This window comes from Heterocephalus glaber, unplaced genomic scaffold (genome assembly GCF_053883595.1).
Source record: "Heterocephalus glaber isolate CG9 unplaced genomic scaffold, H.glaber_assembly_v1.0 deba00000621, whole genome shotgun sequence".
Classification (NCBI taxonomy): Eukaryota; Metazoa; Chordata; class Mammalia; order Rodentia; family Bathyergidae; genus Heterocephalus; species Heterocephalus glaber.
Window position 1 is genome coordinate 30,208,364 of NW_028258153.1, and position 12,836 is coordinate 30,221,199.

General features: G+C 40.3%; 1 protein-coding gene across 1 annotated transcript; it reads right to left on the reverse strand.

Moving 5' to 3' along the window:
* Positions 1–477: 477 nt before the first annotated feature.
* On the reverse strand, positions 478–1,498 carry Tas2r38 (taste 2 receptor member 38). Its single transcript, XM_004851359.2, has one exon. The coding sequence runs from the start codon at positions 1,495–1,497 to the stop codon at positions 478–480; it is 1,020 nt and encodes a 339-aa protein (XP_004851416.1). The 5' UTR covers position 1,498.
* Between the last annotated feature and the right edge of the window lie 11,338 nt (positions 1,499–12,836).

A 12,836-nucleotide genomic window follows, 5' to 3' on the forward strand; every position in this document is an offset into this window, starting at 1 on the left:
GTTTCTTCGAAAATTAAACATACTTTTACTATATAGTTGAGCATTTGATTTCCTTGGAAATTACTCAAATGAGTTTAAAATTCATTTCCACTGAAAAATCTGCACACAAATGTTTGCAGAATTATGTTTCATAATTACCAAATCTTGGAAGTGACAAAGATTCCTTTTGAGAGGCGAATGGATAAATAAAGTGTGGTACACTCAGACAGTGGGATATTATTTAGCACGAGAAGAAATGAGCTATCAAGCCATGCCAAGGAATAATGAAAACTTAGGTGTATATTACTAAATAAAAGAAGCCAACCAAGACAACCAATGCCATTTTACTTGCCAGAGTCACTTATCAGCTTTAATTATTCTATTCTTCTTTGAGTGAGCCCACTGATGTAAAGCAGAGAGACTTCTAGTTATGGTTTACAGAGATGAGAAGGCTTCATAAAGAATCACAGGTATATTGCTGAGGAATCAGAGACACATTCATGAAGAGCCAATTTCATGCCCATTCTCAGTCCTGGGATCTTCCTTGCCATCTGACCTTACCTTTAGGCTTCTCTGAACCCAGACCAGAATCCTCTCCAATGCCCTCCTCAGCTTGGTATTGCCTGAGATCAGGACAGCTGCATGTCCAGAGGGGCAGGCTGCCATCATCCCTATACAGACCATCACCCCAACCTTGTTGTGCCACAGCATCAGTAAGGGCACTGATATGAGAGCAGCACAGAATGACACCACAAAGAAACAGAGGAAAGAGACCAGAGCTATGAGGGCTTTGACGTGGCCTTCCAGGCTGGGGTCACGATAGTCTCTGGTTTGGGTTCTCATAGTCCTCATGTGATTCCCCAGGGAGATAATAAGCAGTCCAGAAGAAACCAGAAAAAATAAGAAAGGGGGGATAGACCCCACATTGCAGAAGAGAAATGAATAAAAGAAATTGAGTTTTGTAATTTTTATATTGAATTCTGTATTATTCCTGGATAACACAGCTGTGAATGTGAAGCGAGATCTGCTAAAAAAGTCCCACAAACAAACAATGGTGCAGATGCAGGAGAAAAGAATCGCACCCAGAAGCATTTGGGGGAGCTTCCTGGAGATCCAGCTTGCCAAGCAGAGCAGGCAGGTGTGAGAAAAACGAACAATCTTGGCGCAGTAGAGGAAGCTGAGGCAGGTGGCGAGCCAGAGGCTGATCTGGTTTGTAATCATCCAGAGTATGATGATGGTTTGGTAGTTGTGGCTCAGTGGATCTTTCATCTTCTGGAAGTAGATGAGATGGATGGCATCCAGAAACAACAGCCCATGCAGGAAAAGCCGGGTGATGCTGAGACACAGCAGCACAAGGTCAGAGTTGCTCAGCGGCCGCCTCTTTAGAACATCCCCCAAATTCACTAAGAAAATGAATGCATTAGTCAGGATCCCCACTGCAAACTCAATGATTGAAAGGAATAGAAATGCAACCTTGGCTTCATAGGGCACAGTTAAGCTGGGAGTCAGAGACAACATGTTGCCTATTTTCTGAATGACTGATATACTTAAGACTCAGATACCACTCAGTGGAGAAAGTCAGGAGTCTGTTCTTAGCCAGGACCTTTCTTTACAAAGCATCTGGTTCTTGCCCTCACTCTGTTCAAAGTGAGTACACAAAAAGCTTTAACAGGAAACTGGGGGGGGTTGCTGCTTTAGGGGTACATGTGACGGCTCATCGTAAGGGTAGAAGGCTGATGGCTGTACCTATCGGATGATGCAGAAGCTTTTAATAAATGTGTGTATTGTACAACAGCTTCCCCAGAGGCCCACATTGTAACATTGGGATGCAAACAAGATAGATCTCAGTTTTCCAACCAGATAAGGTCTAGTTTTGCATGTCCATCTGGACCTGCAGTGGGGTGAAAATGAGATTTTCAAGGAAACTGACAGCAGGCAAAACAGATATGTTTGGTTAAATAAGGTTTGAAATGGTGTCTGTTCCCATTTGCATTCCTTATAACACCTCTGTATTACTCAGTGCTTACTAGAGTCAGATATAGAAGAGAGCAAGATGTCTGTTTGAGCGCTGGAGACCTGAAGGATCCAGTCGAGGGCTTGGAGCCCACGGCAGTGTCCCATGCAAGTCTGTAATGAGGCTGAAGGATCCGAGATGGGACACTGAAGGATCTGCACCAGAAAGGGCCAAGGGCCAGTGCTGAATCTGAAGTATCTGTGCCAAGGCTGAGGGATCTGCTCTGGAAACCAGGAGACAATGTCCGAGCTGAAGACGGGAAAAGAAAACAGCTAAAGATCCTTAGAAGAAAAACTGCCAAAACTCTCCTGAAGAAAAGCAGCCCCAACAAAGCTCTTTCAAGGAAGATCAGCTGAAATTGTTCCTGCTCATTCTCCTTTGATACCATTCAGCAACCATGCTGACTCAAATCACCTGGGCATTCCCACTGATGTTGACAATTAGTCAGTTAACCACCACAACCTCCAAGATAGTCTTTGCTGTAATGTGGATGAGTGGTTCCTCCTCTGGCGCCAGTACATGACTGCAGTTCTAGTTGCATTGCCAAAGGTTTCATCCAACTGTCATTGTTGTGTCAGACTCTGTCCTTGACAAGAGAGGTACAAACATGAGCAAGTCTAGCACCTTGCTGCGAAGGAAGAGGAAGGGGGCAAATATGGCCTGGATAATCCCTTATGGCATTTCCCACAAAGCAACAGTAAAGATCCTGAGAAAATAAAACTTTAGGTCATATTATTGCTCTGTTCCAAACTCTCAAGACCTTCATTCTCCTTCCCCCTGTTCCTTCTCAAATGTTGTCTATGATACATACTTTCTCCATCCCTCCATGCCAGTCACACAGAAGCCCTCTGCTCTGTGAACTCATCCAGCACCCTCCAACCACAGGACCATTGCACCAGCACTTCCCACTGGGTAGTCCATTATCTCACTTTCTTCTCAAAGGATCACCTTTTTAAAGAAACCTTCTCTGACCATCCTACACATGGCATCCCTACTAAATGTTGCTTGCTATAATACTTAACCTGTTTTATATTCCTGTATATATTTGATTACTTACTTCCTGTACCCATCTTCCCCATTTAAAAATGTAATCTTCATGAGAGCACTTATTAGGCACTCATTATAGTTTTGAATGAATGCAATTTTCACAAAATGAGGCATTTATTAGTCTATAACATCCCCATAGATTATATCTAAATGTATTTTTAACACTCCAGGGATTCTGTTCTAACATATGGTTGTATTTTTTGAAGTCTGTGTGTCTTTCCCTTAATATTTTTTTAAAGATTTATTAACCTCTGGCTTTTCAGCATTTGTAATTCTCCTTGGTTTCTAAAAATATGGATAGAATTAATGATTACATCTGAAAGCTCTGTAAAAATTCAGACTAGTTACTCAATAGAGATGGGAGGGCTGATATTTGGAGACTGGATGTTGTTTTCTAAAATTACCCTAATTCTTGTGCATCTTTTCCACCCTGAAAAGGCTTTAGCTTCTCTGCTTCTTTTATGATTTCCCTTCATTCTTCACTGATCCATTCATTTTATGAAATGAATGGAAATGAAAGAAAAGTTGAGTGACTCTGTGTGGTGCTGTATCTGTTGTCTGAGAATATTTCCTCTATGTTTCCAACCCTTGTTCATCCACCTTTTCAGGCCAGTGGCTTGCTGCCTCCTTCCTACTAACTCTTCCTAGCCTCCCTGTGGGGATTCTGTGAGGCTCTGTGTTGAGAGTGTGGGCTTCTGACCAGGAACCCTTGAGCTAAGACCTGCTTCTGCCATTTTTCTTCTTTCTGATATTTGGAAATAATTGTGCTCTTTCTATTATTTCATATGAAATGGAGCTGATGAAAGTGACACCTACCTCAACAGTGTTGCAAGGTTTACCTGAAATGACACACATGCAATTCCTGGAGTGGTGTCTATGGTGTGATGTCAATAAATACTAGTTATTATCATTGTTCTCCAGTGTTTGTCCTTCATTTTTTCTTTCTGTACTCTTTCTTGCACGTTCATTTAAAATATTCCTTAATGTGGGAGTTATCTGTGATGTCCCATTTTTTTCCTGTGGATACTTTGACGTTTTCTTTCTTTCTTTCTTTTTTTTTTTTGGTACTGGGGATCAAACTTGGGTCCTTGTGCTTGCGCAGCAGGCGGCGAAACCACTGAGCTAAATCCCCGGCCCTTCTTTTTTTCTTCAGTTCTTTTATTGGTACATTTTAGGTATACAATTCATTTACATTTATCATTGGGTGTTTGTACCTGTACATGATATATCTTGGTTCTTATTTTTTTTTCCCCATTACCTGTGCACCCTTCACCCCCTCCACTCTTCCCTATTTACATAGATTTCATTTCCATTTTTTTTTCTTTTCTCATAGTTTTTCCTTTCCCTCTTTTCCTTTCCCCTTCCCCTCCCTTCACTCCTTTGTCTTTGGACCTTTTTTCCTATTTCAAATTATCAATTATTCATTTTAATCATTTTAACCCTTGTTTACACTATCAGTTTCTCACACTAGAGAAACTATTCGGTGCTTACACAGGTGTGTCCTATTTATTTCACTTAAGAGTATGGCCTCGATATGCATCCATTTAGCTATAAATGACTCTAGTTTTTCATTCTTTATGGCTGAGTAGTACTCCATTTTATAAAAAAAACCATTTTCTTTATCCAGTTTCCAGTTGATGGGCACTTGGGCTGCTTCCAAGCTTTAGCTGTTACAAACTGTGCCTCTATGAACATGGGTCCACATATATCACTGTGGTATGATTCTTTTAATTCTTTTGGGAAGATACCCAGCAGGGGAATAGCTGGGTCAAATGGGACCTCTAGTCCTAGTTCTTTGACGTATCTCCATACTGATTTCCACAGTGGTTGCACCAGTCTGCACTCCCACCAGCAAGAGAGAATGGTTCCTTTCTCCCCACAACCCCGCCAGCATTTGTGTTATTTGTTGATTTCTTGATAGCAGCCATTCTTTCTGGGGTGAAGTGGAACCTTAGTGTTGTTTTCATCTGGATCTCCCAATTGACGTGTGATGTTGAACATTTTTTCATATATTTGTTTGCTGCTTTTACTTCCTTGTCTGAGAAATGTCTGTTCATTTCAGATGCCCATTTTTGAACTGGGTCTTTGAATTTGGGGGGTCTGATTTTTTTCAATTCTTTATATATTCTAGATAGTAGTCCTTTGTCTGAGGTAGAGCTGCTAAAATTTTTTTCCCATATTTTAGGTTGTCTCTTAGCTCTGTTGGTGGTTTCTTTTGCAGTGCAGAAGCTTTTTAATAAGATGATTTCCCAGTTGTTGATTCTTTCTGCTAGTTCCCATGCTGCTGAGGTTTTGTTCATGAAGTCTTTTCTTATGCCAATGTCTTCAAGAGTTCTACCTAACTTATCTTCCAGCAAGTTTAGTGTTTCTGTCTTAAGATTTAGATCTTTAATCCACTTCGATCTTAGTTTAGTGCATGGTGATAGGTATGTGTCTAGTTTCAATCTTTGGCAGGTTGAAATCCAGTTTTTCCAACACCATTTATTAAAGAGGCTATCTTTCCTCCAATGATGGTGGTTGGCTCCTTTGTCAAAGATGAGGTGGCTGAGCATGTCTGGATTTGTTTCTGTATCTTCTAATCTATTCCACTGATCCTCAGGTCTGTTCCTTTGCCAGTACCATGCTGATTTTATCACAGTACCTTTGTAGTATAGCTTCAAGTTGGGGATTGTGATACCCCCAGCCATGTCTCTGTTGCTTAGAATTGCTTTAGCTATTTTAGGTCTCTTATGGTTCCAAATGAATTTGGATTGTTTGCTCTAGTTCTGTGAAGTATATTATTGGAATTTCAATTGGCATTGCATTGACTCTACATAGTAGTTTTGGAAGTATGGCCATTTTCACTATATTGGTTCTTCCTACCCAGGAGCAAGGGATGTCTTTCCATTTTCTTGTATCCTCTTCGATCTCTTTTTTCAGAGTGCTGTAGTTTTCAGTGTAGAGGTCTTTTGTTTCATTTGTTAGATTGATTACTAGATATTTCATTTTTTGGGATGCTATTGTAGAAGGAATTGTTTCCCTAATTTCTCTCTCAGTGAGTCTGTTATTTGTGTACAAGAAGGCTATTGCTTTTTGAGTGTTGACCTTGTATCCAGCTACTCTACTTAATCTGTCAATTAGGTCTAGAAGGCTTTTGGCGGAGTTTTTTGGGTCTTCTATGTAAAAAGGACCATATTGTCAGCAAATAATGACAATTTAACTTCTTCTTTTCCTATTTTTATTCCTTTTATTTCTTTCTCTTTTCTAATTGCTGTGGCTAGTGTTTCTGGAACTATATTGAAGAGGAGTGGTGATAGTGGGCATCCTCGTCTTGTTCCTGATTTTAGCATGAAAGTTTTCAGTTTTTGACCATTTAGCATGATGTTGCCTGTTGGTTTTTCATAGATAGCCTTAATCAGGTTAAGATAAAGACCTTCTATTCTAATTTTCTGTAGGGTTTTTATCATGAATGGGTGCTGGATTTTGTCGAATGCTTTTTCTGCATCTATTGAGATGATCATATGGTTTTTGTCCTTGACTCTATTAATATGGTGTATTATATTTATTGATTTACAAATGTTGAACCATCCTTGCATCCCTGGGATAAATCCGACTTTGTCAGGGTGTATGATCTTCTTGATGACCCTCTGTATTCTGTTTGCCAGTATCTTGTTGAGGATTTTTGCATCTATGTTTATTAGGGAGATTGGCCTGTAGTTCTCTTTTTGGGTTGGGTCTTTCCCTGGTTTTGGAATCAAAGTAACACTTGCTTCCAGGAATGAATTTGGAAGCCTTGCTTCCCATTCAATTTCCTTGATGAGTTTAAAGAGTACTGGTGATAGTTCTTCTTTAAACATCTTGTAGAATTTAGCAGTGAACCCATCAGGACCTGGGCTTTTCTTTGTTGGTAAATTTTTTTATTACATTTTCAATTTCACTCATTGTTATTGCGGTGTTTAGAATTTCTATATCTTCTTCATTTAATTTTGGCAATTTGTATGTATCTAGGAATCTGTCCATTTCTTCTGTGTTTTCCATTTTATTAGAGTACCGGTTCTCAAAGTAGGTATTGATGATCCTCTGAATTTCTGCTGGATCTGTTGTGGCTTCATCTTTTTCATTCTTAATTGCATGGATTTGAGCCTTTTCTTTCCTTTTTTTGATAAGGTTGGCTAAAGGTTTATCGATTGTATTTATTCTTTCAAAAAACCAGCTCTTCAATTCATTGATTTTTTTTGTATCATTCTCTTAGTCTCCATTGCATTGATTTTTGCTCAGATCTTTATAATTTCCTTTCTTGTATGGGCTTTGGGTTTGTTAATGCTCTTTTTTTTTCTAGGAGCTTGAGGTTCTGCATTAGATTATTTAACTGAGTTCTCTCTGTTGTCCTAATATGGGCATTCACTGCTATGAATTTCCCGCATAGAACTGCTTTCATTGTGTCCCAAAGATTTCTGTATGTTGTACTGGCATTATCATTTACTTGTAGAAACTGTCTAATTTCTTCTTTAATTTCCTCTGTGACCCATTGGTTGTTCAGGAGAGTGTTATTCAATTTCCATGTGTTTGTGGGTGTTTTGCAGTTTCTTATGTTATTGATCTCCAATTTTATTGCACTATGTTCTGATAATATACAGGGGATAACTTGAATTCTTTTACATTTACTTAGATTTGCCCAATGAGCTAGCATGTGATCTATTTTGGAGAATGACCCGTGTGCAGCTGAAAAGAATGTGTATTCTGATTTTGTGGGGTGGAACGATCTATAAACATCTATTAAGTCCATTTGTTCAATAGCTTAGTTCAGTTCTAGAATTCCATTGTTAATTTTTTTCCTAGATGATCTGTCTATTTGTGATAGAGGGGTGTTGAGGTCCCCCACTACAATTGTGTTAGTGCTTATTTGGTTTTTCATGTCCATTAATATTTGTTTTGTACAGTTGGGGGCATTCGTATTTGGTGCATATATATTTATGATTGTCATCTCTTCCTCTTGGATTGTTCCCTTCACAAGGATGTAGTGACCATCTTTGTCTCTCTTAATTAGTTTTGGTTTGAAATCTACTTTGTCTGCAAATAAGATTGCTACCCCTGCTTTTTTCTGGGTTCCTGTCATGTGGAGAACTGTTTTCTATCCTTTTACTTTCAGTCTATGAATTTCCTTTTGAGTTAAGTGTGTTTCTTGTATACAGAATATTGCTGGGTTTTGCTTCTTAATCCATTCTGTCAGTCTGTTTCTTTTTTTTTGTATTAAATTCTTTTATTGGTACATTGTAGATATATAACACAATTACATTTCTCATTGGGAACTGTACCTTTACATAATGCATCTTGGTTCTTATTTTTTCCCCATTCCTAGCCCTCCTTTCATGCCCTCCACCCTTCCCTACTTACAAAGACTTTATTTCCATTTTTTCCATTTCTCATCATTTTTTCCTTTCCCTTCTTTCCTTTCCCCTGCCCCTCCCACTACCCCTACCCCTTTGGACCTTTTCTTCCTATTTTACATTATCGATTATTCATTCTAATAATTGGTAAATTTTAGGTATACAATATAATGACATTCATCATTGGAAATTTGCACCTTTACATAGTCTCTCTTGGTTCTTATTTTTCACCCTGGCCCAGCCCTCCCTTCAACCCCTCCAGTCCTCCCTATTTACAAAGATTTTGTTCCTATTTTTCCATTTTCTCATATTAATCCCATTCCCTTCTATCCTTTCCCCTAGCCCTCCCACTTCCTTCCCCTTTGCCCCTTTTCTTCCTATTTCACATTAGGTATTATACACTTAGTCCTTATTTACACTTTCAGTTTCTCACACCAGAGAAACTATTCAGTATTTACACATGTGTGTCCTATTTATTTCACTTAAGAGTATTGCCTCAATGTGCATGCACTTAGCTATAAATGTCTCTAATTTCTCATTTTTTATGGCTGGGTAGTACTCCATTTTATAAAAAAACCACATTTTCTTGATCCAGTCTCCAGTTGATGGGCATTTGGGCTGTTTCCAAGTTTTAGCTATTACAAACTGCGCTGCTATGAACATGGGTGCACATATATCACTGTGTTTTCTCATTTCGACTGGGGCGGGGGGCTGTTAGCGCCTGCACGGATTACCTCCTCTGAGCTGGGTGAGGTGGTACAGGGGCCGGGAGCAGCAGTAGGGATGGTGACCCAAAAGCCCTTTCCTGTAGGCTGGGAGCAGCCAGAGGGATGGTGGCCGGGAAACCCCTTCCTCTGGGCCAGGAGCAGCGGGACAGAAGGTGGCCCAAAAGTCCTTTCCTCTGGGCTGGGAGCAGCGGGAGGGACGGTGACCGGGAAGCCCCTTCCTCTGGACCAGGAGCAGTGGGACGACGGCTCAGAAGCCCCTACCTCTGGGCTGGTAACAGTGGGACTCAGTACCTTGGTCTGGTGGTCTGGTGTCCTCTGCGCCTTGGTAATGTGGAATCAGGTGGCTGCCTGTCTGCAGTGGGGTAACTCGGTGTCCTCCGCATGACTCAGGACCTCGGTAGGGCGTGCACAGACCTGCCTGTCTGCAGTGGGCTGATTCGGCGTGTTTTGCGGGACTGGGGACCTCGGTAGGGTGTGGGCAGACCTGCCTGTCTGCAGCGGGCTGATTCGGCATCTTCCGCGTCTATCACTGTGGTATGATTCTTTTAATTCTTTGGGGAAGATCCCTAGCAGTGGAATAGTGGGGTCAAATGGGACTTCCAGTCCTAGTTCTTTGAGGTATCTCCATACTGATTTCCACAGTGGTTGCACCAGTCTACAATCCCACCAGCAGTGGAGCAGGGTTCCTCTTTCCCCACAGCCCCTCCAGCATTTGTTATTGGTTGATTTCATGATAGCAGCTATTCTTTCTGGAGTGAAGTGGAATCTCAGCATTGTTTTCATTTGCATCTCTCGAATCAGTCTGTTTCTTTTGATTGGTGAATTGAGGCCATTAACATTGAGAGTTATAATTGAGAGATATTGACTCATTCTTGCCATGATGTTTTATTGTTGTTTGCTCTTTTCTTATTTTTCCCCCTTTCCCTTTAGTGCCTTACCTTGCATGGTGTCTTTTCTCTGTTGGCCCTCATGGAGTTGTGACCTTCATTGTCTTTTTCTAGGATATTGCATAAAATTGTTTGGAGTGCTGGTTTGGTGTTCATGAAATTTCTCAGGTGTTCTTTGTCGTGAAAGTATCTAATTTCCCCATTGATTTTGAAAGATAATTTTGCCAGATACAACAGTCTAGGTTGGAAGTTATTTTCTTTTAGGGCTTGAAATACTTCACCCTAGGCTCTTCTTGATTTGAGGGTTTGTGTTGAGAAATCTGCCATGATTATGATGGGCTTTCCTTTATAGGTGATTAGTTTCTTTTCTCTAACTGCCTGTAGAATTTTGTTCATCTGTTGGGTTTCTGGAATCTTGACTATTATATGTCTAGGTGTAGATTTCTTTTGATCATGGCTGGGTGGAGTTCTATATGCCTCACTTATCTGTGTGTCCAATTCTCCACCTCTGTCTGGGAAGTTTTCTACTATTACTTTTCTGAACAGTTTTTTTTAATGTCAATTGTACTTTCTCCTGTTTTTTTTGTGGACTCCTATGAGTCTTATGTTATTCTTCTTTGCATCATCTAGCAGCTGTTGGACTGATTTCTCATGGTCCCTTACTGTCTTTAAGAAATCTCTATTTTCATGGTCCTTAACTGTGATCCTGTCTTCTATAGCTGATATTCTGTTCTCAGATTCTCTTAGTCTGCTCTGCATGCTTTCAATGGAGTTTTTAATCTCCTGAAATCTGTTTGAATCTGTTTCATGGATTCCATTTCTTTCTTATGTTGGGTGATCTTGGTTTCCATTTCTTTCTTATGCTAGGCATTCATGGCTTCCAGCATGTTTCTGATCTCATCTATTTTCTTGTTTGTTTCTGCTCTAGAGCCTCTAATCATGTCTTTCACTCTACTCACCATCTCTGTATTTATCTGGGTGATTATTTCTGCTTTGAATTTTTCTAGAGCCTCATGTATCTGCTTTGTTACTTCCTGTGCTATCAGTTCAGGGTGTCCAGGTGGTTGATTATCTATCTGACTTTTCTACCTCATTTTCCCCAGAATTTCCTTTTTTTGGCATGGAAGCCTGCATTTGTGCCTTGCTTAAATGTCTTCTCATTTTTGTTTTTGGTACTGTCCTTGGTTTAGTTCCTGGGTTGATATTTCAAAATTCCTTAATGCAGGTATCTTTATTGCTTGTGTTTAAAACCCTTTGTGGAATGATTGCTTTTCAGAGGTGTCTTCCAGATATGGCTTGTGTTTAGGTTTTGAGGCTCTGATGACTCTGAGGCTATTTTATGTTCCTTATACCAGGAAGGAAACTGATTAGATCAATCACAACATGTTAGGCCAAATGTTACAATCAGCAATACCATAGCATCAAGTACATCTTTGGAAATGACATTTTGTGGTAGTTATTAATCTATCACCTTTAGCTGTGTGAATTAAGTCAAGACCGAGGACCAACCCAACATATAGTGAATAAACTCTTCAATATAACAACTTTACCCTTTGTGATGGGGAGTTAGAAGGGGTTGGGGAGGGAGGGGCAGATGGGAAGAAGGATAGGGGAAGGTTAGCAGTGTGGTCAAAGGACACAGGTGAGAAGGAAAAAGAAAATAATAGGAAAATAAAGAAGAACTCCGAATGAGGACCAAAACAGGGACAAAAAGGGAAGATGAACAATGTGGGAGAGCAAGAGAGTGAGGGTAAGAGAGAGAGAAAGGAAAGAGAAAAGAAAGAAGAAAAGGAGAGAAAAAAAGAGAAAAACAAATATTTGCAAAGAGTAGGGAAAAAAAATTAAAGATGAGAGGAGCAAAAGAAAATAAAAGAGAAAAAACCCAAAATAATAGAACTAATTTTGGGAATAAAAAATAACCATGAAGATGAAGGGCCTCTTTCAGGGTATGTCTCTGCTGTCACAATAGACAACGTGGGTTGCAGTGTGCAGATGTAAGTCAACGAGTCTCAGCAAGCTAGTCGCAGACCCATGAGATTCAGGCAGATTTCTGGCTGCAAGTCCCAAGTTGAGCTCCCTGTCCTCCTGTAGGGTTGAACTCTGCAGAGGTGTACTGCAGGTTCCAGCTGCCCTTCCCCTGAAGATAGTCCCGGTCCTGATGGGAGGTGAAGATGACTCCAGCTTACCCAGTACAGTGGTCTGGTGGTCCGGTGTCCTCTGAGTCTTTGTAGTGTGGAACCAGATGGTTGTACAGAGGAGCGGGCGGGGGGGGGTGTCCAGTGGATTGCTGCTGGGGCGTGGGCTGATTTGGCGCGTTCTGCAGGACTGGCGATGTTGCTATGGCGTCCGCAGACCTGCCTGTCGGCAGCAGGCTGATTCGGCACGTTCCGCGCAACTTACGACCTTTTTCATTTTTTTTTAACAAACTCCTTATTTTACTTAAGAAGAGTGATACAAGTTAGTGATTAGTAAAAATGTTCACTTTTCCTATTTTATTCTGAACTGTAAATATAGACATTCATAGAGCTTTTCATCATATATAACCATAGAACATTGCACGTATATTTAATTCATCTCAACTATCTCATTTGAGTCACTCATATTTATAGGATGCCAGTCACGGAGACACTGAGTTCTATACTTTTTTCTTTTTTTTTTTTTTTGAAATAAATTTTATTTTATCCCATTCCCCCCCCCCTCAAGCCCCCTCCCCGCCCTATGTACAAAAGCTGTTTCCATTTTTTTCTTCTATTTTCACTTTTTTTTTTCTCATCTCTTCCTTTCATTCAGAATGTTTCCCTTCTCTTTTTCACAC